General features: G+C 32.1%; 1 protein-coding gene across 1 annotated transcript in view; it reads left to right on the top strand.

Moving 5' to 3' along the window:
• The window catches only part of LOC123714434 (lachesin-like), a 37781-nt gene extending 17670 nt beyond the window's left edge, over positions 1-20111 (top strand). The window contains exons 2-8 of the mRNA XM_045668675.1: positions 1032-1129; positions 3234-3441; positions 11107-11271; positions 14875-15003; positions 15919-16053; positions 17728-17880; positions 19960-20111. Coding sequence (XP_045524631.1) covers positions 1032-1129; positions 3234-3441; positions 11107-11271; positions 14875-15003; positions 15919-16053; positions 17728-17880; positions 19960-20111 — 1040 coding nt within the window. The remainder of the gene's footprint in view (positions 1-1031; positions 1130-3233; positions 3442-11106; positions 11272-14874; positions 15004-15918; positions 16054-17727; positions 17881-19959) is intronic.
• Positions 20112-26700: the final 6589 nt, after the last annotated feature.

Genomic DNA, 26700 nt, shown 5'->3' with positions numbered 1-26700 from the left:
CAATCTCGCCCAATTAGGCACGCGTGTTGCATGGATAAAATCAGCAGTTTAATCAGTTGTATTAAGTGTATTGTAACTGTAAATAAAATTTATTAATCGTATTTGCAGTAAGCTTCAATAATGAAGCGTAATAATTTCAAGATCCAATTGGCTTATTTTGTATAAAGCGATTTCAAAATGGCGAATACAAATGATAAAATTTCGAGATGTCTACTTATTGTTTTTACCTCAACTTTAAAACTTTCCATTTATTAATCAAACATCCAGTATTATTTTAATTCAGAAAGTATAATTTGAAGAACAATTTTACTGTGTAATATGATTTGTTCGATATATATTATTATTGCATAAACAAGATTATAAAGAAATGCTGAGCTAACAAGTTCTAACAATTTCAAATTGCACAGATAATCATGTAATGCACAGGTTACAAGATTCAGTTCATTGAAGTTATTTTTGAAAAAGTGTTTTGTTTTTTCTTGGAGAAATTTACTGTGCATACTCTAGCTCATCCCGACTAAAGAAAACTAAATTTGATTATTATATTATATAGAAGAACGTGGTTATGGGAACCAATAATATTATTTTACATCGCACTCCAGCTCGTTATTGTATCTAACTTATATTTGTGTTTTTTATATATAATTGAGACGTATTGATATTTAATAACATACTTTGCAATGTCATACTATAAAATTATAATTTTAAGATCTGTGGAAAAAGTCCACAGACTACCAATCGCGCTTTGTCCTTTATTACGCTTTGGTTTTAAAAGTTACATTTGCTTAATTATTAAATTCACTGTGACCACGCACGCTGTAAAGCACGCGAAACGTCGGAAAAAAATTAATTTAAAATTATGTAAATAATTATAAGTTTATAATAATAATTCATAGCTTCAATCCGTTTAAAAAGTGTTTTCTTAATACATTTGCTTTTTGTTTAGTTAATAATAAATTTCTACTTTCTGTTTATATTTTAACATACAATAATAGGATATTATAAGATAAAATTATTGACATTGTTTGCAGAAGTACCTCGTTTTGAAGATAGTCTCAACAACCTCACTGTTTCTTTGGGAAGGGAAGCTGTCTTCACGTGTGTTGTCAATGATCTTGGTTCTTTTCGAGTAAGTATTGTGAATAATATTACCAGGTATTCACTGTTGGTATCAGTGATGGTTACACAAGACCACTAATTGCTATGCCTCTTTGCTTTGAGATGGTTTTATTATGGACGGTAATAACAATTAATATTTGTACGCAATACGATCGTTGAATGTCAGATTGTTTAGAAACTTACAAAATATAGTTAATACACGCCACGCCAATCTTTAATATTTGAAAACTACTGTTTTAACTATTTAATTCCATAAAACGATTAAAATTCGTTCAATCTCAGTATAAAACAACCCATTGTCTAGTCGAAAATATTTATCACGCTGTCTATCGATGTATTTGTTCGGAGATTTTATAAGCGTCAACAAAATTCCATTGAAATGCCATTAAATATAGATTCCAATTTCAAAATTATTTTACATGGAATTTCAGTAAAAACACAAGTGAAAACCAGTTTTAATTGTTATGAAATTTTCGTAACAATTTTTGCGCCGATAAATATTTTCGACCAAAAACTATTTTCATTACTCGTGTTTTTATTATAACGTAACGAAATTTGTATTTTATTATATTTTGCAATACAATTCTTTACTATCAAAATATTTTTTTTCTTTTTCGTAAAATTTAAGTATTTAATACTATTATCCCATACTACTAATATGATAATTATACGTAGTTTGTTCAGACCGTTTTCGTGACCGCGCAATGGGACATAAAAGACACAACAGTAAAGAGTTATTAAACGTAGTGAAACGAATTATAATGTTCCATGTATATAATCTTACAACTAACACAAATCTTCCAATAACTTGTACAAGACAAGGCTGGTCAGGTTTCTCAGTTTTATAAGCGTGGTGTTTGAATCTGTGACCTAATTCGGTCGCAGATTGTTGTTACCGGAAGACATATCATGTTGTTACCATTACCGTATTGCATTAATATATTAAGAAAAACACTTTTTGAACGAATTAAAGCCGACGTTTCGCGTGCTTTTCAGCGTGCGTGGTCAAGGTGACAATAAAATTAAAATTTAGAATTATGTTAATAATTATAAGTTTTTAATAATAATACATAGATTTAATCCATTCAAAAAGTGTTTTTCTTAATGTGTAAAAGCTATTTTAACAAAAGACAATACTATGCATTAATATATTATTTTGTTATCCTTGAATGACAATACATTCCCAAGGGAGTCGGTACGGAATAAGTTTAAGGAATAAAATCCTATGACACTATCTGGTATATATATTATGAACCCTTGTTGTATGTACAAAAAAATATAAACAAATGGTTTAAATTTTATAATCCACGAAACAGAACAAAACATAGCGTAAAACTAACAAGGCTCCAGAAGATAAACCACTCCTTATATGGAGATTGGTTTCGTTTTTGCCACAATCTCCCAAGTGAAATTAGAGAATTAACACTGAATAAATTCAAAGCTCTTGTTCAACGTAAATTAATCAATAAAGCTTTTTTACAAATTTGGCGATTATTTAAATGATTCTAATCCTTGGGATTGCTATAGTTCAAATATTTATGGCCGCTGTACCTTACAAACGATTTGTATGACTCAAAACTTGGCGATTAAAAAGAGAGACGTAGGGTTTCTTGCCAGTTCTTCTTTCCTGTTCTACACGTAGTTAATATAAATTTAGAATCAATTAAACATCTCTTCTGTTGACTATGGTAAGTGTACTCAGTTATCTATATGAATAAAGTTATTTTGAGTTTGAATTTTATTACACATTCCAACACCCAGGTTCTAAACATAAATATTGAGCCACTGTCAAAACGCTCATATGATGCGAACTTTAAAAAAATGTAATAACAGATATGTAAATACAGATAACACAACATTCTCTGCAGCTGTGATACTTTTGACATTTAACACCTTTTGTCTTTAGTCACCGTGACCACGCACGCTGAAAAGCACGCGAAACGTCGTAAAAAATTAAAATTATGTAAATAATATTAAGTTTTTAATAATAATACATAGCTTCACTCCGTTCAAAAAGTGTTTTTCTTAATGTAATAACATACCAAATTAGACGTTTCTTCATATCTAAAGTAACGTATAACAATAGCCAGGTTGTCACTCAATTTCGGTTACAGGTGGCGTGGTTACGCGTGGACACGCAGACCATCCTGACAATTGCCACGCACGTGATAACAAAAAACCACAGAATAGCGGTGAACCACAGCGACAGGCGCGTTTGGTTTCTGCATATTCACGACGTACGACAGTCAGATCGGGGTTGGTACATGTGCCAACTCAACACGGATCCCATGAAGAGTCAGACCGCGTATCTCGATGTTGTCGGTTAGTATAATTGATTTTTTATAAAAACCCACCACGATTTGCTTCACAGTTTTAACGACGTAGAAAGATTTACACTAGTGTATAAAGAACACATATATCTTGAAACGTTACCAACGTCCTGTCCATGCCCCACTAGACGTATTCATTTTTTGTAGGAAACCTCGAAATTCGTTTCGTTTTCAAACAAAGACAATGTTTGGATAATACTTGGGTGGCACTGAAAATGTTTAGAACTGGCCAGTTAGAAACATGCCTTATGAAAACTTCTTTTGAATTTCAATGTTAGAACTCTCTGTAGTATATTGCATTTATTTGTCATTTGTTTTTGTGAATTGGTGGCAAATCTAAAACTCTTGTTACACGTGAAAATGAACCTAACACGAGAAAACTTTCGGTCAATGATTTATTATGACTTTCGTTGTGGGCTTACTCAACAACAAAGCTATGATAGGCTGCGACTAGCATTTCTTAATGAAGCCCCATCTCGTGCCACTATTTACAATTGGTTTAACGATTTTAAGTGTGGACGTAGCAATCTCAATGTTGATCCTCGTGAGAGACGTCTTATAACAGCGACTATTGAAGATAACATCAGTGCTGTACAACGCATGATAGAGGAAAATAAGAAAAAAGATGATTGCCTCGTCTGTCTGTATATCACTGTTTGCTTGTTGTCTTGGAAAAAATTCGACAGCAGCGCCCTCGAAGCAGGATCCTCCTTCACCACGACAATGCTTCAAAGCAGGCCGCAAAATGGACTGTTGAATATTTGACGATGATAGGTATCGAGATAATTAGTCATCCGCCATACAGTCCTGACCTGGCGCCCTGCGACTTTCATTTATTCTCAAGATAAGAGATAAAATTTGAGGTATTCGCTTTACGAGCCCTGAGATGCGATGAAAGCGTACGAAAATGCCATAGAAGAAACCTCTAAGGAAGAATGGGCCCACTACTTTTCTCAGTGGTTCCATCGAATACGACGACGTGTTGAGAGAAACGGAGATTACTTCGAAAAACAATAAAAGTATTGGCAACTTTCTACATTAAGCCGTTTTTCGTTTTCTAAACATTTTCACTGTTACCTAGGTATGTGTAAAAAATTGAAATGACTGTTGACGTAATCACCAGATAAGGAAATCAAAGATGCCCAATCCGCATTGTAATACTTGAACGGCCCCTATAACCAAAAATAAGGAAATTATTATTATTCTTCAATGGCCAAGCACTTGTTGAAATGCCAAGTCGTTATAAATAAATTCAATTCAATTCGTTTGGAAATATATAGAAACGCATTATGTTAATCAAAGGCAAAGGTTTAAAAATCTTTATTATTACAATAACAATTTACAGAAAATAAATTCCATGTTCGTCACTAAGAAAACAATTTACATCAAGTATATTAAATAATATATTTAATCTAGGTATAATTTGCTAAATAATAGAGTGCAAATAATATATTTTATGTCTAAGGTAATTAATATATATGCTCTTTTGCTAGTAATTGTTGATTTGTGCGGTGCGGTGTTTGGTTATTACTAGATAACACGCTCGCCGTGTTCGACGTTGACATACCTGTTTTAGTTTGGTGATAGCGGTACTACAACGGCTTTTATAAATGCTTTTATAATTCTTATACAAGTAAATACGCTTTTCGCTACAATGTTCCTTCACGTCATGTGAGAGCGCGTGATGTCATTTGTGGTCTCGTACCATGTGGACGGATATTACAGTGATTTATGAGCACGGTTTAAAAACTACGGGTTGTTCAGCTACACATCACGGCGCCCGTTGTATTGCGCATTGTAATACGCGTAACAATAATTGTTTAGACACTTTATTTAGATTAATTAGTTAAGTATCGGTCGCTTGGAGTAAATTCCATAATAAATACTGCTTATCTTTTATGTATAAACGCTAACAGAGTGTGTAATATATTATATCGGCATAATATAGGGCCTAATATATCACGTCGGCTCCCGAACATGATCCCGGTTAGTAACAAATAGTGCCGAGCGTATATGACCCTAAAAGCCTTAATTTTGACCGCACACAAAGTACTTCTACAAACATTATAAATTCATTTTGTCAATTTTATGTCGAAGATAAACTCAAGTTAGATTAGTTTAGTTGAGATGAATTTGTATTAGTTATTTATTATATTAATTAGGATTTTGTTATACTTTACCCACTAAAACGCAGCATACAAAACTACAAGTGTATTAAAGATCAATGGAAAGAATATATAAAATAAAGAAGAATCATCATTAAGAATAATTACCAAGGTAGAAAATGTTACTATAAAAATAAATAAACTAAAGTGAAAGAAGAAGTGGAGCAAGAAATTATTAAACTGGTGCCCAAGGTACAAAAGAGGCACAATTTAGGAGGCAGAAAATGGCACATTGCAGACATAAATGGTGGGACTTGGAGGAGGCCTTTACTAAAAACGAGCACAAATAAAAAGAGATTATAGAAATATAAATGTAAAGTATTTAAAATAAAAGGCTTTTATTATTATTATTACACTTTAGCAGAAGCGTCAGTCAAGTTTTTAACGTGCCACTTCTAGTCGTATGTTCGAATCACGGATGTGTACTAGTAGACTTTTCCTAGAATGTGTATTTTAAGTGAAAAAACCGGTATGCCTTTAACTTAAAAATCGATAGTGTCAATCAGGAATAGATACTAACTTGCCTATTAGGAAACGGATACAATGAACGTCCAGTTCCAAAGCTTACGTCTGTGTTTATTATATAATTAAACTAATCAAAGCCTAGTAGTAGTATGATAAGATATCAGTAATTGTTAAAGGGTAACTCATTTAATAAAAAATCTAAATAAATAACCGATTAAACCAAACAGAAATTACGAATAAGTACAATAGAAAGATTAATACGTAATAAAATAATATCCAGCCATTTCAACACTTTATTGACAAAATAAACAATTTTCCAATTGTAATAAAATCAAATAAACAATATTAATAAAGCGGTAAAGGCCTATTTAACTATAAATTTTGTTAAGCCACTGTTTTAATACAATCGTTATTCGCACTTCATTCCCGCATGTTTAAATTATTTTTAATCCCCGGGGCGAGCGCTCGACATAACTCTAACCTATTTCAATTTCCATGAAGGAATTCTGACAGACTTTTCGATATCCGACTATGGGAACACATTTCCAGTTCACGATTTCTATTCGCTGTTTAATTTTTCTAGCTTTAAGTTCTTCGGTTTTTTCCGAATAACATAATAAATTTTGCTTAACATTGCTTGCATATTATGAAATAAGCTAATAGGAAATATAACGCTTAGAATATAAGCCATCCAAGGGCAAACCTTGCATTATCCTTATATTGTTTTACTATAAATAAGCCCAGATCTTAAAGTAATTACTCACAGGCATTGATACATAGCGAACCATTATTATTAGCTTTATTATTTATTAGATTGTTTGAAGCAACTCAATCAATTACGAAACATAAATTCTTCTTTGTTATAGAAAATACATTGTTAATATTCATACCAATATTGAAGTTTTAGAGCTTTTAGTGATGGCAGTAATATTTTATGAGATGCCAGGTTCCGTCAGCGAAGTGATCACAAAAATACACAATAGACAACTTTGTCTTAAATATATACACTCGAATGAAACGAGTACTGATAAGAAATTCAATAAAGAATTCATATAAATGTGAACTATTAGTTTTCATCGGTATGAAAATCGGTATTTCTTAGAACCATAAGTCGATGACGTACGTCTGATCAATAAAGCAGACAAAGAAGTTATTTCATGGAATTTAAAGGCTACTATTAGACCTTAAGTATTGTGTAAACGTTAATTATGAAAATCATTTACATTGCACCTGTACATTTCGTCAAAAGCAGAGGGTAACGTGAGTCCGGTCCGAATTCCCACCTAATTTTTGATACGGAATCGCAGGGCTTGTCGATATAGTACTTAAAAACATTGAAACACCCTATAACATATGTTATAGTTACTTTGTTCTTAATAGTTGTTATACCTGCGAGAAGTGTTTCTTGATAGATGCTATTCAAAAAACACCTCGTAAAAATACAGTTATATTTAGGGGTTTGCACCAAAAAGTGCCAAAGTAATCTCTTTGAATTTTATAAAATTTAAATCTCGAAAACCGAGGGATACTAGATATAAAACATATTTTTTCTAAACCGCGTGAACGCGTGCTCTACCAGCAGGTACCATAATATACATTCATTACGCCACACATTTCATGAGGTTGTTTATGTGTTTTTTTATATACTGGCTATAGGTTTGATTATTGACATAGTTAATATTAGATCCTTACTTATGAAATTGGCGTTTTGTATGGGAGGAATAAAAAGTAGATTATTTTAAATAGAATATAATAGAAAAAGAACTTAATTTGGGAAAATGAAATAACAAAAAGTTGTAAAACACTGAATTTGCAATTTCTAATGTGTAAGGACTTTTAAATTAATATTATACGAGCAATTTTAATTTAATTTTAATTTGAATTAAAAAAATCAGTTACAATAATTCGGTGGTTAAGTAATTTTGTTTTAACAATCGCATTGCGACATGCTCATACATTTTATTGTTTACTTCGACGAAAGACTTTAAACAAATTATAATTGAATTGCTATGGTTACGTAATATCAATATAAATCATTATTTTAGTGTAGGCAGACGATAATGATGTCTTAACTCTACATCTACAATAATAAACCAAATAATACAATACATTTTCGCGTGGAAAATATAAATGAGTTTCGAGAAATCGTTCCAATTCTACGAATCCAAATTAAAGCGTTATAGAAAGTAGATTGTATTAAACAACATCCAAGTAACTATGCATTCATTATATACTATCATGTTTATACTGATATTATATTAACAAACAGCTCCCCGAGATATGGATATAAATACTCTTTAACTTCCAAGCGATTCTGATCCTGATAATGAGTTTTTGTTCTCAAAACCAAGGTTACATTATCAGCACTACGGTTTCTGAGATAATTACATCGAACTTGCATACAAAAGATCCTTTTGTACACAGTAACAATTCTGGATGTATATCTTCTGAGATTAAACTATTTCAACGGCAAATTTTCAAAATACTTCTAAAATGTACAGCCCAAAAAACCAACACAAAAAAAATAAATGCAGTAACTTCCGTGCTTAAGGCGTATAACGTTACCAACTCTTTATAATTAAATATACAATGTGATAAATGGTCGTTCGGTACAGAGCTGAGCAAGCTTGCTGACGAGATAAACAACATTGTTTTCGATGGTTCAGTACCTGTGGGAGCAGGAATTTGAGACAAAAATCCATGGACATGCTTCATTATTTTCATGTATGTGTTAACAGTAAGACATTAATTATCTTAGTTTATACTAATGTCTGCGAGGTCATCTTCTTGGATGAAATAAACGTATTACACAGTAGTACAAACATGAGGATGTTATGCGAATGTATATTTTGTATATTTAGCTATTCATGTAATACAGACGTTGACTAAGGTTATGTATGACATGCTGTCCCGTTAGAATCCGGAAGCGACCCCAACGGCTCCTTTGATGCGGTCATGTTGGTCCAACCTGAGGTGGTTTGGTTCTCTGGTTCTCTGGGTAGCTGGTGTGAGTTCCCACATGCTACGTAGTTCGGGAAATATGTAGACGCATTTTCACCTTGGTATAAAAAGCGTAATGACATGCTGTCCGCGCAACAATTGCGGCAATATCTTAAATTAGGTTTGTAAAACTGTTTTTAAGTGTTTAATATACAGGGATTTCTTGTTTGTGGAGAGTAAAAGTGAGAGGTGGTAAGGCTCAACAACTTAGACAAAAACGAGTTTTTAAGTCTGTTAGAAATGAAGCACGCTTTGTGTTTGTTCAATAATTGTTTACCGTCTACACGCAGGGGTGGATCAGGTGCTATTTATAACTACTCTCTACGATGAGGACATAGGTTCGATCCTCGACTATGCACCAATGGACTGTCTGTCTATGTCAGACTCTGTGAGCATCTAAAATCAGAAACACTTGTCGAAGAAGGCCGATTACTTGTCTATGGAGTAAAAATTACCAAAAAACATGATTAAAAATATTATATTAATATTGCAAAAGTTATTTTAAATAATACCTCGAGCAACGATGTATATTTTTCTAATATCTGCAATAGCCTTGAATTAAGTTTATCTTTACAAATATATCATTCTACTGTAAGCGTTTATGCCACTGAACACCGCTTAAATGGCTGGACCGATTTGAATGATTTTTTTTTGTATGCGTTTGGATGGAGCTCTCGATGGGTTAGATATACAAATCAGCCCGGTAGACGGTGCTATAGTTGGTACTTTCATACTTTGTTTAATATCCTTATCACTTGTAATATAGGACAACGTCTGTCGGGTCCGCTAGTATTATATAAGTTACAAATAGATTATATTGCACCAAGAGAGTCAAGTATCAAGTAGTAATAGGCACTAAATTTTCAGAAGTAGTATATTTCTATGATAATGTCTGCAAAACATGATCATCAGACAATTTCATTTTTACTGCTATAACGGCCGACTTGAAGTCATATTCTTTGAATGGAATGAAGTTTACTTTAATATATAATCGTTCCGTGGCCTATTTGATATCTTGAAAATACAATTCCCATTTTATTATTGTAATAGGGATTGGGTTAAAGTTTTAGATATTTGTGCTAGACTGTGAAGCAAATAAGATAAGTTATAATTAATATAGCGTAATGAAATTGATTTTGTTATCATTTGAGGGTAGTAGTTTATTTATTAACACTTCGTTGCAGGTATACAGAAATATAGTATAATTTAAATAATTAAAACAAGGCAACTAGCGCAGCAACTAGCGGCTGTATCGCTTTCGAGCGATATCTTGCAGGCAAGAGAAAAAAAATGAATTAGATAAGGTTACTATTGATAAGTGGGTAGTCGCAAAATAATTTAACGGACTCAAATAATATCTCTTTTTAGTTAAAATCACATTACATACTTTACATTAAATTGTTCAAAAATATATTACACTTTGATGTTGTATATTTTTTTTACTAACTCCGTCGCCGATTTTATATGTCCGTTGAGTTATGTTCCTATTGTAGCATTTTGTACCTGTCCTCTTAACATTGTAAACCATTTTCTCTAATAAACCTTTGTTTAGTATTTTCTCTTTATCTTTGATTTATTAGTTAACTTATTTTTGACAAAGTACTCTTATTGTATAATTGTAATGAATGTCGACGCATGGCTGGACGGCGAAAACGTGACCAATTTGTGTTCTACTGTAACATAAATGTTAGTTTCTTTTTTACATAAATGAAATATCTAAAAAATAATAAATTGATTCCCAAATTGTAAATATTGTTTAATTGTATAATAGTTTTACAATATTTTTAATTACAATAATACCTTGTGTCAAAACGTAATACATACAACATTTTTAAAACGGCCCAAAGATATTGGACCTTCGGCTTTCTAAAGACATCTATAAATAAATTAATCGTATAAAGTTTCAAAATTAAAACCAATAAAAAACAGCATCTATTGTCGTTAACATTTCGTGAATTTACATTTAATCTATAATAAACAAGACAATAAATTACACATATTTTAGTAACATACATTTACTTTGACAGTTCCACCAGACATCCTGGACTATCCTACGAGCAGTGACCAGGTGGCAAGGGAAGGAGCGAACGTTTCACTTCGGTGTGCCGCCCACGGGGTCCCCACCCCCACAGTCGTGTGGAGAAAGGAGGCAGGAGACTTACTGCCCACCGCCAACTTCAGCGACGCGCAAAGTGAGGAAATTTTCTATTATTCCACAAACTATTGTGCCTGTAACTGTTTCATATTTCTACAAATGTAATTGAAAAATAAATTAAAGGCGTCTTGATAAAACAATAACTAATTAAAGTCACGAAACTGGTTATAATGTTCAAAGTAATATACTTCAAAGGAATAATTTGTGATTAAAATCGTTATTATAGTGATTGATAAGCAACTACTAAAAAGTAAGTACTAATGTTTAGGTATAACCAACCATTCATGAAAGATATACCTTAAATATACTTTTAGTTTAGTTTGTTTTCTTTTTGTTCCTGTTTAGTTTTGTCTTAATAACTGTGTATAACATTATTTATTGTTTTCTTTACTCACCGTGGTTGCCTGGAAGAGATCGCTCGAAATCGATAAGGCCACCAGTTGCCCTCCTTTTGATTTAATTATGTTCAATTTTTTTATATTGTAGTGTAACGAAGTGTTAATAAATAAAATAAATATACCAAAGTGTGGAAAGGAAATACCGTACACAGGTCACTGTTACTTAGGGTAAAATAAAAAAAAGGATCAACTACTAGTACAAATTTAAATCAAAGATTTTTCTAATCCTATTTTTCATATATTACATTATTACCATCACATGCAATGTCCCATAGCCTATTTTGTCAGAGCCCTTTAACATTTTTTCGTTCATTTAGTCTAAAATTATGATAAATCATTGGTAAGTAAAAACACAAAGGTAGTGTTAACGTGACAAAGCCATAAAAAATTCCCGCCGTTATTCAAAACAAAAAGAGAAATCTGCGTAAAAGCGCAGTAACTTTTACGAATTACCCTTTAAAAATAAAGCATTGAATAGGTCAGCCGCACAGTATATTTTATTGCCAGAAACAGAAAGTGTGATTTCTGATAAAAATAATTTGCGCAATAAACACCAAGTTTTATGTTTAAGCCTTTAAACACAACGAAGAACAAAATTAGTAGTACCTTTCTTGACCTTATATATCTAGGTAGGTCAGTAATATGATATTAAATATCGATCGAGGTACGAAAACTTTGTAAAAATAATATTTTAGAATGTTAATTTAAATGATAGAATTTATGACTGATTAACATTCGTTATATCTCAAAAAGTCGTAGACTAAATGCGTTATACATTTAGTTAAACAGATTTTACGAGTTAAGATATATCTTTATTGCAACGTATACTTATTTGTCACAACTATAATAAAGTGAACGTAAAATCATACAATTGCTCATTTCATTGCTTCATACATATTTATAAACATAATTCATGTCATAAGGTATGTAGCCAAGACAAAAGAAGTTCTTTAATTTGGATGGATCGATTGCCAACGCGAAAGTAACTGTTTTACCTTGGTAGTTTCAGAATGCTGACTTTGTACAACAAAAACAGATCTGTCCGATGCCCCTAGGGTTAGAGGACTTCACGTACACCAGGTTAGAATTTAAATAACTTAAATCTTGCGTCGTACAGCAAAGATCTCCGTAGAGACACATAAGAGACTGAATGTTTCCGTCTCAACGTATTTTATTTTTTACGTTAGAGTACACCAAATGACACTGTAAATCTTAAATTAAGTATATATTAAAAAGATATGTGAAAATTTTTAGTATATATCAGAGTATATAAGAACAAAAAATCGTTTATTTGCAAAGAAACTAATACATTCAGGTTAATTATTTAATAAAAAAAACTGCACAGTTACACATATAAAATGCAAATGTCATATTAATTATGATTATGTCATAATAATGACAGTAGTATAATTGTTTATAATTGATGTCAAAAGTTATTGTCTAAATAGTCTCCCACGCTATAAAATTCTTTTCTATAAAAAAATATAAGCTAGTATTATAACAGAGAACGGAGATCTAGGACGTATCTAATAAATCCCAAATAGCTTCGTGGTGATAGCTTACCTACATGTTTCAACTGTTTACGTATTCCTTTAAACTATAGTAAATACCTATTATGCGTGTAAAATTCTTGACGCAGCTCATAAAACCAGTTGATGACCTTGATATGCCTGATATTCATGAATAGCTAAGAACTATCCTGGTTAGATTTATAACCTCTCTTTTGCATCGTGGATTAAACATACACTTAACAGTAAAATTTGAATAAAATTATACTAAAATTTTAAGCGAGTTTCAACACGAAAGGTTTTATGTTATCAGTTTAAATTATTTGATTAATATTCGTGTATTTATAGATATGCTAATTAAATTAATTTAAAGTAAATGTAGAAAATCTCAAAAATAGGTAGGATTTAATTAAAAACGGATTCCAATGGCTGTTTTTTACTCTTCTGGTAGGTATGGCTATAATACTAAGACATACCAGTTTCGATGTTTTTAAAAAATACACTACACTTTACTGATGTGCAGTAAAGCAATACGCTGGGAAAAATAATTAATGAATTGAAAATTAATCCCAACGTTTCAATTTAACGATACTAAACCGATCCGAACCGAAGCGACAGACCGTCTTCTGCCTGAATTTTTGCTTGGTATCGATCTTGTACTTATGCAGCAAAAGGATAAATAAGTCCTTTTGTAGTAAAACTTCATTAGGCACATGAGGGTGTATTTTTGACGAGCGATTGAGACCAAGCGAAATGGAGTAAGAAAGGGCTAAGGTAGCATGAAAAAAATAGCCATGAAGCGAGAGTAGAACGACAATAGATGCTATTTTTAAAAGGTATTTGAATAGTGTTGAAACGCGAACTTATATTGCATATTTTACTTATCATAATGCTTTAGCCACAATAAAAATCGCATCGAATAATTTAAATGTCAAAGAAATAAATTAAATTAAATTAATTTATAATTTGTATAAATTTTCGACACTATTTAATTGACAATTAAATTCCTAAAATATCTTCCTTTTTTCTTCCCTCTAAGTAACGGAAATCTAAAGTATTAGATTTGTATAAATATGAACAAGACTTAAAAATTAGTTTGCCTTCTGACATGTTCTGAGGTTTCACTTCTGACTTTATATATATATATATATATATATATATATATATATATATATATATATAGATGGGATGGGACCGATTTCACTAATTCTTAAAAGATTCTTATGAAAATTAAGAAAAATGCGCGAAAAATTTGAAAATTTAAGAAAACTTAACCACCTTCGTATTAAGTTATCATGACTTTCGTTACGATAGCAATTTTTTATTCAGTGCATAACCCTTTTACAATTCAAACTTTTTTCATGTAACCTTATGGCGTTTGACATAACATTGATAGAATGCGTGTAGCAAATGTCGTCACAGAGGTTCTATTTTTATTACAACCTCTTTGACGAATATCTTTTAAAACAAATGCTTCGATCGGAGTTATTATATTGATAAAATACATATAAAATAATTACAGTCGCTAATAATTGTTTGTGGTATTTATTTTGAAAATCCATGTTTTGTACATATCAGTTATATATCCCCTGGTCCCGTGTCGGAATACCAACAAAACTATTTATATACGCCCTAGAAAACAAATAGCATTACAATAATAAACACTTTGTTTCTGAAATATTTTTAGTTAATTCATATATCAATTCAAAATAAGACGTACATAACACTTTTCAGATTCATCCGTGAGTGGCGCCGTATTGCACCTGGTAAAGGTATCAAGACTGCATATGGGTGCATATCTTTGCATCGCAAGCAACGGAGTCCCGCCCTCCGTGAGCAAGCGAGTCATGCTTGTCGTGCACTGTGAGTTACCACGCGATCCTTCAACTTACTGCCACTGATAAATGTCCCAACAATTTGTTCTCTTATCGCTGGAAAGTTTATACTCAATTCTCGGTATTTTGATATTGCTAAATGCTAACACTTGCCTACGCTTTTAAACTGCAGGAACATCAATGTTTGATATTATTTAGTGGTTAGTAATGCGAAGACAAACACATTTCTGCATCTGATTCATGGATTATTCAAGGTAACCAAACGGCCCTTGCCATAGGCTCTTAAAATGACTAAATTAAATAGCGTTATGTATCATTCTATAATCGTTATTGATACTTCCTACTTGTGATTTTTTTATTTAAAACAAAACAGGTAAATCTCTAGATTAGAAAGCAAAAAAAATAACACATATACAAAAAGTTTCACTGATAAAAAATAAGGTACAAAGCAAAAGAAATCAAAACATGACAGAGGAACATTATCTAAGTAGACAATACAACACAAAATCAGGAGAACTACAAACATACTAGTAGATATTATAATGAAAAAAGATACAAGGCTTAGGACATTAATAGTTGTTTTAACCTATTCTTTAATGAAGCAGTAGAGGGGTGCGAAAAAGTACTCGATATTAGTAGCAGAATCCAAAGTAGAATACATCGTGTGAAGAGATTCGCGGAACCCAACCAACCGACACTTTGTTGGTTCTAGGAGTCGGAAGGTTAGGTTAAAATTAAAGGAAATGGTAGAGGTTAAAGCATCACATACTTGTATACGCTGTGTAAGCCTTGGAGATTTTGTAATGACTCCGTAATAATTTCCTTTATAGAATACACCCTTTTAGAATTGTGATGTAAATAAAACATTTTTATTAGATCATTAAAATTGTTCCCAAAGCAGTTAACTGAACAACGAATTGATACTTGTTTTGATTTATTGCAGTTCCGCCAATAATGACAATACAAAACCAATTAGTAGGGGCCAAGGAAAGCGATACTGTATATTTAGACTGCCATTCCGAAGCATTCCCGAGGTCTATAAACTATTGGACGATAAACGATCAAATAATATCACAGAGTAAGTACCTATAGTCAACTGGGTTATTACCAAATATCGTATGTATCCTAAAAGCCCTACATTTTTGTGTATGCGATCTGTCTCTTCTGTCATACTTTAGTGCGAAACGATTATACTGTTTCGATAATCTGTGTAGAACCTCTAGATTTAGCTTTAAATGAAGTCACGGAGATATTTTATTGTAGCGACAGTAATCACTACCTGTCTCATATATCATTTGCGTAGACTTGTATAATACTTTTCTTGCACCTCGGAACAGACAAATCATCCACACAAGAATATCTAAGAAGTCTAGCACTCTGTAAAATTATGCAACAATAGAATAAGGTTAAAATAATAAAGTGTTTTATTTGTCAGTTTATATCACTGTAGTCTATAATATATAATACAGACATAATATTATTAAATGAAAGGTGAAACGTGCAATTGTGATTTAACGCTGCGTCGCTTCATCTTTCGTTTTACATTCTCACTTCTGTTGTTGCTAATTAGTAAAGTTATGTCTATATTTGATGATAAAAAATGTATAGAACTAGCGGACTCGACAAACATTGTCCTGCATGATATTTCAAGCGATAAGGATATTAATCAAAGTGTGCCCCATCTGCCGGGCTGTTTGTGAATCTAAACCAACCGCTACCTTAACGCATACAAAAATATTCATTCAAATCGGTCCAACCGTTTAAGTGGAGTTCAGTGAAATACACACGAACAGTAGAATCATATATATGAAGAAAGAAGAAATATGTCGAAGCAATGGCATTACAGTAATCTGCCATTGTCATTATGTCATATTTCTTAAAATTTATCAACGTCAAAGTTTAATTAGAATAAAACCGATAATACTTACCGATTTTTTTGATCTGCCAATATTAAAAGATCTACAAATTAACGAGTATTATATTATATTATGTTCCATGGTCATTACTATTAGTAAAAATAATTAAAGTTAGTAAAATATTAACGGTTTTTAACTTATGAGACTTTGACGTCGTTATTTTATGAGCTCTGTGACATATTATGATATAGGCAGCTGACAGTAATGCCATTGCTCCGACAAATAGTATGTCATTTATTAATATCTTTTTTATTATTAAGCTTTATAAAGAAATAAAAAGTTGGTAGTTTCATCTTTAATGATTTTTAAACTTAATTTGCACTCATAGGCAATTAGTATTAACAGTAAAAGTCCAAAACTACTCATGATGTTGTTTTATTTGTGCTACTCAAATATTTTAAGACAAATTGTGTATAATTAATATATGCGACGAGCATGTAAATTAAATATTAGATTTTAGAATCTCTTTGTAATAAGCAGTAACACTGCGTAACTTTAGTCTGGCGTTTATAACACGATGGTGTTTTAATTATTTTATATACTCAATTTAACCTATAACAAGAAAACCTTGTGAGATAAATAATGATCAAAGAAACAGATATAGAAATCTGAAGCCAATACTAAGATCCAGAGTCGAAACTAAGCACTAAGTATGACCCCTATATGTCAAATCATTCAATGTTTTCTTGACTTAACGTCCTTACTCTCGCTTTTACTCTGTAATGTACGCGTGACAGATTATATGTATAAATATGATTTTGTAATACAAACACTAGATCCCCTATTTCTAAGCAAGGTTCTTGTTACTAATCAAATCAAATTATACTTTGTTGTAGCTGATAAAAGGTTCGAAATTATGGCCGTTGAGAGGGGCTATGAAGTGGACATGAAATTAAAAATTAAGAAAGTTGGCAGAAACACTTTCGGAACGTACAGCTGTATCTCAAAAAACTCGCTTGGAGACACCGATGGAACAATTAAATTATATTGTAAGTAATTTAATTATGTACCGGCTCTGCGGTTCTACCCGCATTAATTCGCTCATGGCACGGTGGTCTATATGGTCTATATCTCGGTTAATAGACTTTAATCCAAAAATAATATTTGTGTTACCATTCCCGCAGCATACGCTATTTAGGAATGTTTATTTTGTTCATACCTTTTTAAAAAAATCTATGGATTTTATCCATCAGAGATAACATAGGGTTCTATTTGTGAGGGAATTTTTCAAATCAGTCGATTGTATATTATTATAATATTTGAAATATTCGGGAGCGGGCACTAGTGAGTGAATTAAAAATAGTTAATAAACTTTACCTAATTATAAAGAAATCTAAAGTGTATACTTATTGTTTTTCCTCTATCTATTATTTTTGGAAGTGCATAATTATTTTTTTTCGTAAATATTTATGGTTAACGGAATCGATTTTGAGAAACTTGTATATAACTTCATTTGTGATACTTATTTAAAGAAAATAAAATTATTGTTTGTTTTTTAATTTAAAATAATTCATATTTAAACCACATACGTAGAATATAACATATAAATAATTAAGTACTTTCGATAAAAAACCAAGATCCATTTGAGCTATTTTCAAATATTCGCAATTATAATATATTTTAAACAACAACGTACATCCTCGTACAACCTCATATAAACCACATTTAGTCAATGCAAAAGCTTGCGGTATTAGCGACGCTTCTGGTATACTAGTAGTGTACATTTTCTAAAATAATATCAGTAAAACCATGATAATCTAGTTTTAGCTCGCCTATATTCTAAATTAGTTAAAACGGAATCCAATATCAGTTTGTCCATAGTTCATCCATATTCAACACGTATCTAGTGACAATGTTAGAATCTAAATCGATCTCTTCTTTCGAGTGTTATTGGTTACCTTTTGACCAATCACAGACATACAGAACGTCCGTTTAAAGTCTGCAGCTGTTGACAATTGACAACACTTAGGTCATTGTAGTTCAACAGTTTATATCTTGATACTTATAATGATTTTTGTGTATAATTTAAATGGCGCGTGACACGAATGACGTTTAACTGCTACGTCGTTTCTCTTTCCGCACAGACTAACAAATGACAATCAATGTTACTATGTTGTCACTAGTTTTGCATTATTAAATTACAAATCTCATGCATGCTCTTCTGAGAATATAATTTTAATAGTAGTACATAATTAGCGTGAAATCCATTACCCGATTCAGTTCCATTCCCTTACGGGAATGTTTATAATTCATATACGATAAGAGATATAAGGAGAAAAAATGTAGTTCTAAGAAACTTAAATTAGTATTTGATTTGAATTACGGGTGCACGCATACAAACTTTGTAACAAATAAGTTTGATTATAGAAGGATGTCAATGACACGCAATTCTTTGAATAATTTAGTTTATATAGATTTTTACTTGGAAAAACTTTCATGTATAATTATTTAACTAAATCGATTACTTAAAATAATTATTATTATTAACATAGACAGTAGATTCCGTTAATATTTGTTTCACGCCTAATGCAAATGAAATGAAAGAGCTCGTCTAAACCTAAGTTCAATATTATTAAGACTTTTTCTAACTTTAAGATTTATTGTCGAGATCCTTTCATGCCTTGCATTTCTCACTAGATTGCGATTGTGATATGCTGTGCGAGAAAAGTACGGTAAAGACCTAAGCAATACATAAAATTGAATTGCTAATTAATAGAAAATTAACGATACAGGTTTGTATAAAAATAACGTAGGCGTATTTGAATCCAAACACGATACAAGTAACTGTTATACGTCTACTTAACTATATGTACTGTACACCAGTATCGATTTTGTACTTTCAAACTGTCAAAAACTAAATGTATCGTATTGACGTATATATATACGAATACTTGACAAAACTATCGTAAAGTTCATGCCTCTGGGATTCTAGGTATTTCCAACCAAACACCTCCGCCTTCAACGACTACCCATACGGACAAAACATTTGTTTGTTTCAATACACTTCGTCTATTTAACGAGGCTTTACGCCACGACCAGATAAACAGTGATAAATATTTTCTTTACAGCTCTCTCGGGAAAGTTTGAAGAGATGCAGTACAATGATGTAGATTTTGAGGAGACTCCGGATGTTAGCGAATTAGAAGCGTTGAAACGAAGTGACGGAGTTAGAAATAACGTTCATGTGCTATTAATATTAGCTCTTCTAGTCATATCATAATGCTATTTGTATATAAAATAAATTGTTACATTAAAATTTTATGATGTATTTTTTAATTGTTATCCCATACAGCGAGAAATTATTTTAAAAAATTGGTCCCAATAACAATGAATCAATGCTTTATGTTCTATTATATTGGAGATGTTTTCATTTCCCGTCAAAAGATTTATTATCTTACTTCTTGCTGAATAATCAATGAAGTGTCCAAACTCAAAATAACTTTATTCATATAGGTAAACAACTACACTAATGAACGTCAACAAAAAAGATGTTAAATTAATTCTAAATTTACATGTACTACCAGTTCGCCGTAGTTAAGCTAAGTTAAGGGCGTAGCGCGGGCAAGAAGAACTGGCAAGAAACTCTCCGCCACACTTTAATCGCCAAGTTTGGATGTCATACAAATTGTTCGAACTGGATCAAATCAATTCCAAGGATTAGGATCATTTAAATAATCGTCATAATTATAAAAAGCTGTTTTCTGTTCTGTTCTGAGAAGGTTAGAGTCCAAGTTTATCACATTTGTTGATTTGCAAAGAGTACCAAGATTAACACTCCTTTAACTGATATTAAGAATTTATAATAGGCAAGGAAGAAGAAGAAGGAAAGAGGTCATTATGCCGTAAAAATATCTATCTAAAACTTTAATGTGTCGAAAACCTAGTCAACCGTTAATGTCCGTAATTTTATAAGTGTTTCAAAACTTTATCTTAAGGAATTTTATCAAGAATTCTAAGCGCTTTTGAACGTATCGGTGAAACTAAGTTTAATCCATATAAGCTTTGACGAAAGTGATAAGAGACTTTCTACTTAATACTTTTAGTGCATTCACGGCAATTGTTTTTATTCCGTTTTCTTCAAAAGTACCTAATAATGTTTTTTGTCTTAAGTGTTCTTATTGATTCTATAAGTCTTGATTGCTGGCTGATTCATTTTGAACAACAAAATACAAAAATTTATATTCAGTCAAGATATTAAATCACATAAAAAAACATGCTTTTAACAAACGCTTAATATAAGTCTAAGAGTAAGAAAACTGGACATCTCTATAAGTCATCATTAAAACATATTGTTAAAACTGTTAAAGATATAAGTAATGTAATGTAGTATAAATATAGATCAAGCATTTTATAGGTAAGAGGTACACAGAAGATGCCATTTATTACACATGAAAACTTTTCAAAGGATAACAAGACACCTACTGGTATATCAAGCACATGCCCTGATTAGCACTGTTCTATAAAAAAATATATATCGCTATTGCCGAAGCCGCAATTCATAAAGGGGTGTAGCGGCTGTACAATACATACCGGATTTACACTCATAAATATAGCTGTTGGATTAACTCGTAAATAAAATGAATCAGTTTAATTAATTTAAAATTAAAATAAAGCTTGCATCTAGCTGTATTAAGTGTTTAAAAACCTCTCATTTCGCAGTGAAACTTGTGCAAATTACCTTAACATTTAATTTCTTAACAAACACTTCATCCTCACTTACCTTTGTCTACTTTTATATTTAACTTTTAAAACAACCTGAAAGTTTCGGTGGTGCTCCTCCCTTAATGATGTGTTAAAACGAAAAGTTTTAATGATATTTTATGATACATTTTGGTAAAGTTTTAATTAGAAATTGTCTATAAATAACGCCTAGTGATTCTTCTATAACATTTAGTTAAATTATGTCCCCTAAGCCGTTTAAGAATGCAGACCTGTTTTGCCCTAAATTGTCTACATAATATAAATCAATAGTATCTATTGGTAACTTGAAACCCATATTTCTTTTCACTATAGATTGAATATTGCAAATTTCTGAAGGATACACGTTCTGTCTGCATGTTAGTATCGGACTTTGAATAGTTATTTATAGAAGATACTTACGTGAAAGGAACGCGTGAGCCTTGTGTGTATTATTATCTACAAGTACCAAGGTATACATACCATAATCAAATGTTCTTCTTGTAATAGAATTAATTAATCAGTAGAGCTTGGTATAGCGGGATCTACAGTCTACGCCTACCGTGGCTAAGGATATTTAGAAATTGTCGACCTGAGCCACTGGGCCCTTCGGCCTACCCATTTAATGGTTCGTCAAATGAACAGGTCGAATATCCCTTCTTTAGGTTGGAGGAAGCGCACATCTTTCCTCCTCATTAGTATTAATTTAAATCTGAATATAACTAATACAATTTTATAATTATTACTGGCATTAAAATAAAATAATACTGATAACATAAAGGGATATAACAAAAAACAAGTTCCTTTAGGAAAGGTTCCGGAGATACTGGCAGCGTTCCCCCTTTGAATAGCTATAGGAATTCTTTTTCCGTGGTAGCTACCAGCAGTAAAAAAGCCTTATAGCGCTAGGACCCCACGGACCATAGGTCTCGACACCAAATGGGACAAAATCATATTCAGACTTTAGACCTGTATTTTAGCATTAGCTTTTTCAGCCGCATCAGCTCTGTTGTTGGTTAGACGACTGCGTATTTTCATAATAAATAAAAAATCCTCAAAAATTTGGTACTGTAAGTAAATCAATAGTTTTTAATTATGATCGTCACATAATGTATCACTGCTTAGACGCGGCCGTAAAACATGAGACAATGACATCGCATAACAAGACACACGTCCGTTTTCCAAAAGAGTAACGTGGGACCATTTTAATAAATATTGTTTCAAAGAGCCGGCGGCCGTTATATATCACGTCCGAGCTCCGATCTATATTTCATGATTGTTCGGGCAAGGTTTAGCACCTGCGCTACACTTCGCAAAGGTGAATCCGCGTATCTAAATTTATCAAGAGACATCCGAAGGCAATGTGACAACTGTCTTCCGAGGGCTCACCGACTTTGAAACTTATACGATTACACTTTGATTATATTTCTATATAACGCTGTATTTACGTTACTAAAACACTTTATTGATAAGAGAAAGCAAAGCATGTAAATGTCATACTGCTAATAGAAATAACTTGATAATGTGAATTTAAATAGTATGTCAAACTGTAAAAGATGCTGTAAAAACTTTAATTATCCTTAAGTTCTTTTAAATAATAGAATATTAAAAAAAAGGGTGACGGAGAGTTGTTTACAAGTGTACTGCTCTAGGTCCTGGATTTGCCAACATGTAATAAATGTAAATTAAGAATCAATGGAACACCATTTTGACATTTATAAGTGTATTTGGTTTCATACGTGGGTAACAATGAACATGTTAAGAACTGGCCAGAAACATTGCTAATGAAAACTTTATTTGAATTTCAATTTAAAACTTTTTGGTAATGTAGAATATTGCATTTATTTGTCATTTGTTTTTGTGAATTGGCGGTAATATAAAATTCTTGTTACACGTATAAATGAATCTAACGCTAGAAAATTTTCGGTCAATGATTTATTATGACTTTTGTTGTGGGCTCACTCAACAACACATCTATGATAGGCTGCGATTAGCCCCATCTCGTGCCACTATTTACAATTGGTTTAACGAGTTTAAGCGTGGACATAGCAATCTCAATGATGATGCGCGTGACGAACAGCGACCACTGAAGATAACATCAGTGCTGTGCCACGCATGATAGAAGAAGATAAGAGAGTGGCCAATCAGCAGATACGGGCAAGCCTAGGCATTAGTATGAGGCAAGTTCAAAAAATATTACACGAACGTTTAGGCGTCAGGAAGCTTTGTACCAGTCCAGACCTGGCGCCCCGCGACTTTCGTCACCCAAGAACTAAAGATAAAATTCGAGGTAATCGTTTATGAGCCCTGAAGATGCAGTGAAAGCATACGAAAATGCCATAGAAGAGACCTCTAAGGAAGAATGGGCCCATTGCTTTTCTCAGTGTTTCCATCGAATGCGACGATATGTTGTGAGGAACGGAGATTATTTCGAAAAACAATAAAAGTATTGGCAACTTCCTACATTAAGCCGTTTTTCATTATCTAAACATTTTCAGTGTTACCTAGGTATATGAGTAAAGTTATTTTTAGTTTTAGTATATGTTAGATATTTGGGCATAGTAGGTAAGTTACACGAGTATTCTCAAAGATTGTGTTTTATTGCAAAACCTTAAATATATTTCGAATAAATACTAAACAATCTCTTCTAAGGTACACCCATACGCCCATAGAGTATGGACTGACAACGAGTTAGCAGGTTAGCATTTATAATGGATTATATACATGTTAAAATAAGAAAATTTCTTACAATTAAAAAAAACCGTTTACACACAAAAACTTATGTTGCTCTGCATATGCAATTGTTTACAAAGCGCTGGCCGCGGCTGCCCGATTGTGTAATTGAATACAAAATGTCCATAAATCAAATTTAATCAAATCCAAGGTATCTTGTATGTATGTGAACAGTCAAGGTATAAATGTTAAAAAACCAAATGATAAAGAAATATTTTTTCAGATGTACAATGAGGGAATTTTGTGGGATGACGGCAGGTACTGACGCAACTGGCCTTCTCGGTGTCACGCTTCTGTAACGTGATTTCAACGTGTTTACGTTCGTCGTGTGTACTGCTTCGTGCTTTGATAAAAAACGGCTTCTCAGTCCGCGGCAGCATTCTACGCATGATTGCAAACAAACCTGATTGTTCTCTGATTACGATACTGTGATAATTAAAGGCATTATACCCTATGTTTTCTTGTAAATATCTTAAATTTTGTTAATCCAAGATTCAAGTTAAAGTGGTGCAATTATGACAACTATATTAACAATTGAGGATGGAGGGGATGGAGGGTAGTGCGGGTTGCGTGTGTCAACACAAATCCCGTATTTATATTTAATTTAAAAATATTATTTGTGGAAAATAAAATACAAATATATGTTTTAAAGTCATATATTAATTAAATCGCAAAGCTTATAAAACATTTGCACAGAGCTTAAAATTTTCCATCGCACCTTCATACACAGAACACCAAACTAATTCACTAAACTCTCTTGCGACCTGTGCTAATGGGTCTGACGTTAACTGGCTCATCGGTCTAAAAGTAAACATGTTCGACGGTAGATCGTAAGCTCTCTGGTTCAATCCCGGGATGACTACAATCACCATTATTTTCACAACTTTCAATTATTATTAATGAGGCTATGAGCAAGGACGAACGTGCTTATTACAAAAATTTAACACTAAAGATTCTTAGAACATAAAAAAACGTACTGTAATCGTACTACAGTACAGCCCTAAATAATAGTATTGTCTTTTGTTAACATAGCTTTTACACATTGAAAGAAAACAATTTTTAACCGGATTAAAGCTATTTGTATTATTATAACCTACTAATATAATATTAAGGATAATATTGTAACCACAAAATTAACCATACGGACTAATGATTGTCTGCTTACATAAATAAATAACAATTTTTATTAAAATTGTTATAATTATAGCAGTAACTTTTTTCTATACTTATCTTATTATATATTATACTCATTTTTGCCTAAATAAATGTAGTAAAACAACATGCGAGGTAAAATATCTACTTAAAATAGCGTTCGTATATATTACAAGCTCGTGGTTAATAAATAGGTATCTCGCTAACTTGTCGTATTTATGGTCTGGCTTATGTAATTGGGTCGGAGTAGTCGTAATAAACTTTAATTTTAATCCGATTTGAAGATGCTCTCTATCTAAAAGTTTTGGGAGTTGAAGTAACGAAATTAATTTTAATGCAGCTTTTGATGTTTATTTATTGTAATTGCATTCTAATAGATCGACGCTGAACAATCTATTACAAGGATATCTTTTCAGCAACGACTATATATAATTATTCTAATTATTAGTGCAATAGGCTCAAGTTGTACATGTGCACTGAATGCAGGACCTTTGGGTTCAAGTCCTTACTGATCTCACAACCTGGTGGCAAGAGGAAACCTGGTGACCGAGGCTGCGTTGGTGTGATAGAGTTGTCAAAGACCTCAAAAAGACCCTTATATTCGACATTGGACGCAAGAAGGATGAAATAGAATTTCATGGCGAAAGATATATGCGAAGAGCCCTTAAGAGGCTGTACACCCATTGTTGACGATGATGATGGTAGCTAAGAAATGTGTGTGTCTGTAGCCTGTATGTTATCTTAATTATGACTAGTACATCTTCTAACAACACAAGCGTTAATATGTATTTTGTTCAATTTATCCTAGAAAAACTAACACGGTCCAGTGAATTATTTGGAACAAAAATCCCACAATAGAGACTTAATTGAGCTCAAACAAATGTAACGAACGCAACGTTTACCTCGCTCAACGAATTCTGACGTATATTCGAGTATAATTTATAAGGAGTCGAAAATAAAGATACATACAACATTGCGTGAATAATTTTGTACGTAATATTGAATAGTTAGTAAATTTTCTTAAGCTTGTCTTCTTGAACTCTGATTACACATGATTAAATAATATGAATCTATAAAATTTACAGTATAAGGTCTCAATTCATTCTCGGATAATAGACATTTTAAAGCTCATCGTATAACCAATGATATAGGTTACATTAATATCAAACAAATAAGTTATTGAATGCGACTTTAGACTGAGAGTCATTTCAATCCTAGCCTCGCCAAGTGATGTTTCATTCTATGCG

This window comes from Pieris brassicae, chromosome 9 (genome assembly GCF_905147105.1).
Source record: "Pieris brassicae chromosome 9, ilPieBrab1.1, whole genome shotgun sequence".
Lineage (NCBI taxonomy): Eukaryota > Metazoa > Arthropoda > Insecta > Lepidoptera > Pieridae > Pieris > Pieris brassicae.
This window is presented reverse-complemented; position numbering and strand designations above follow the sequence as displayed.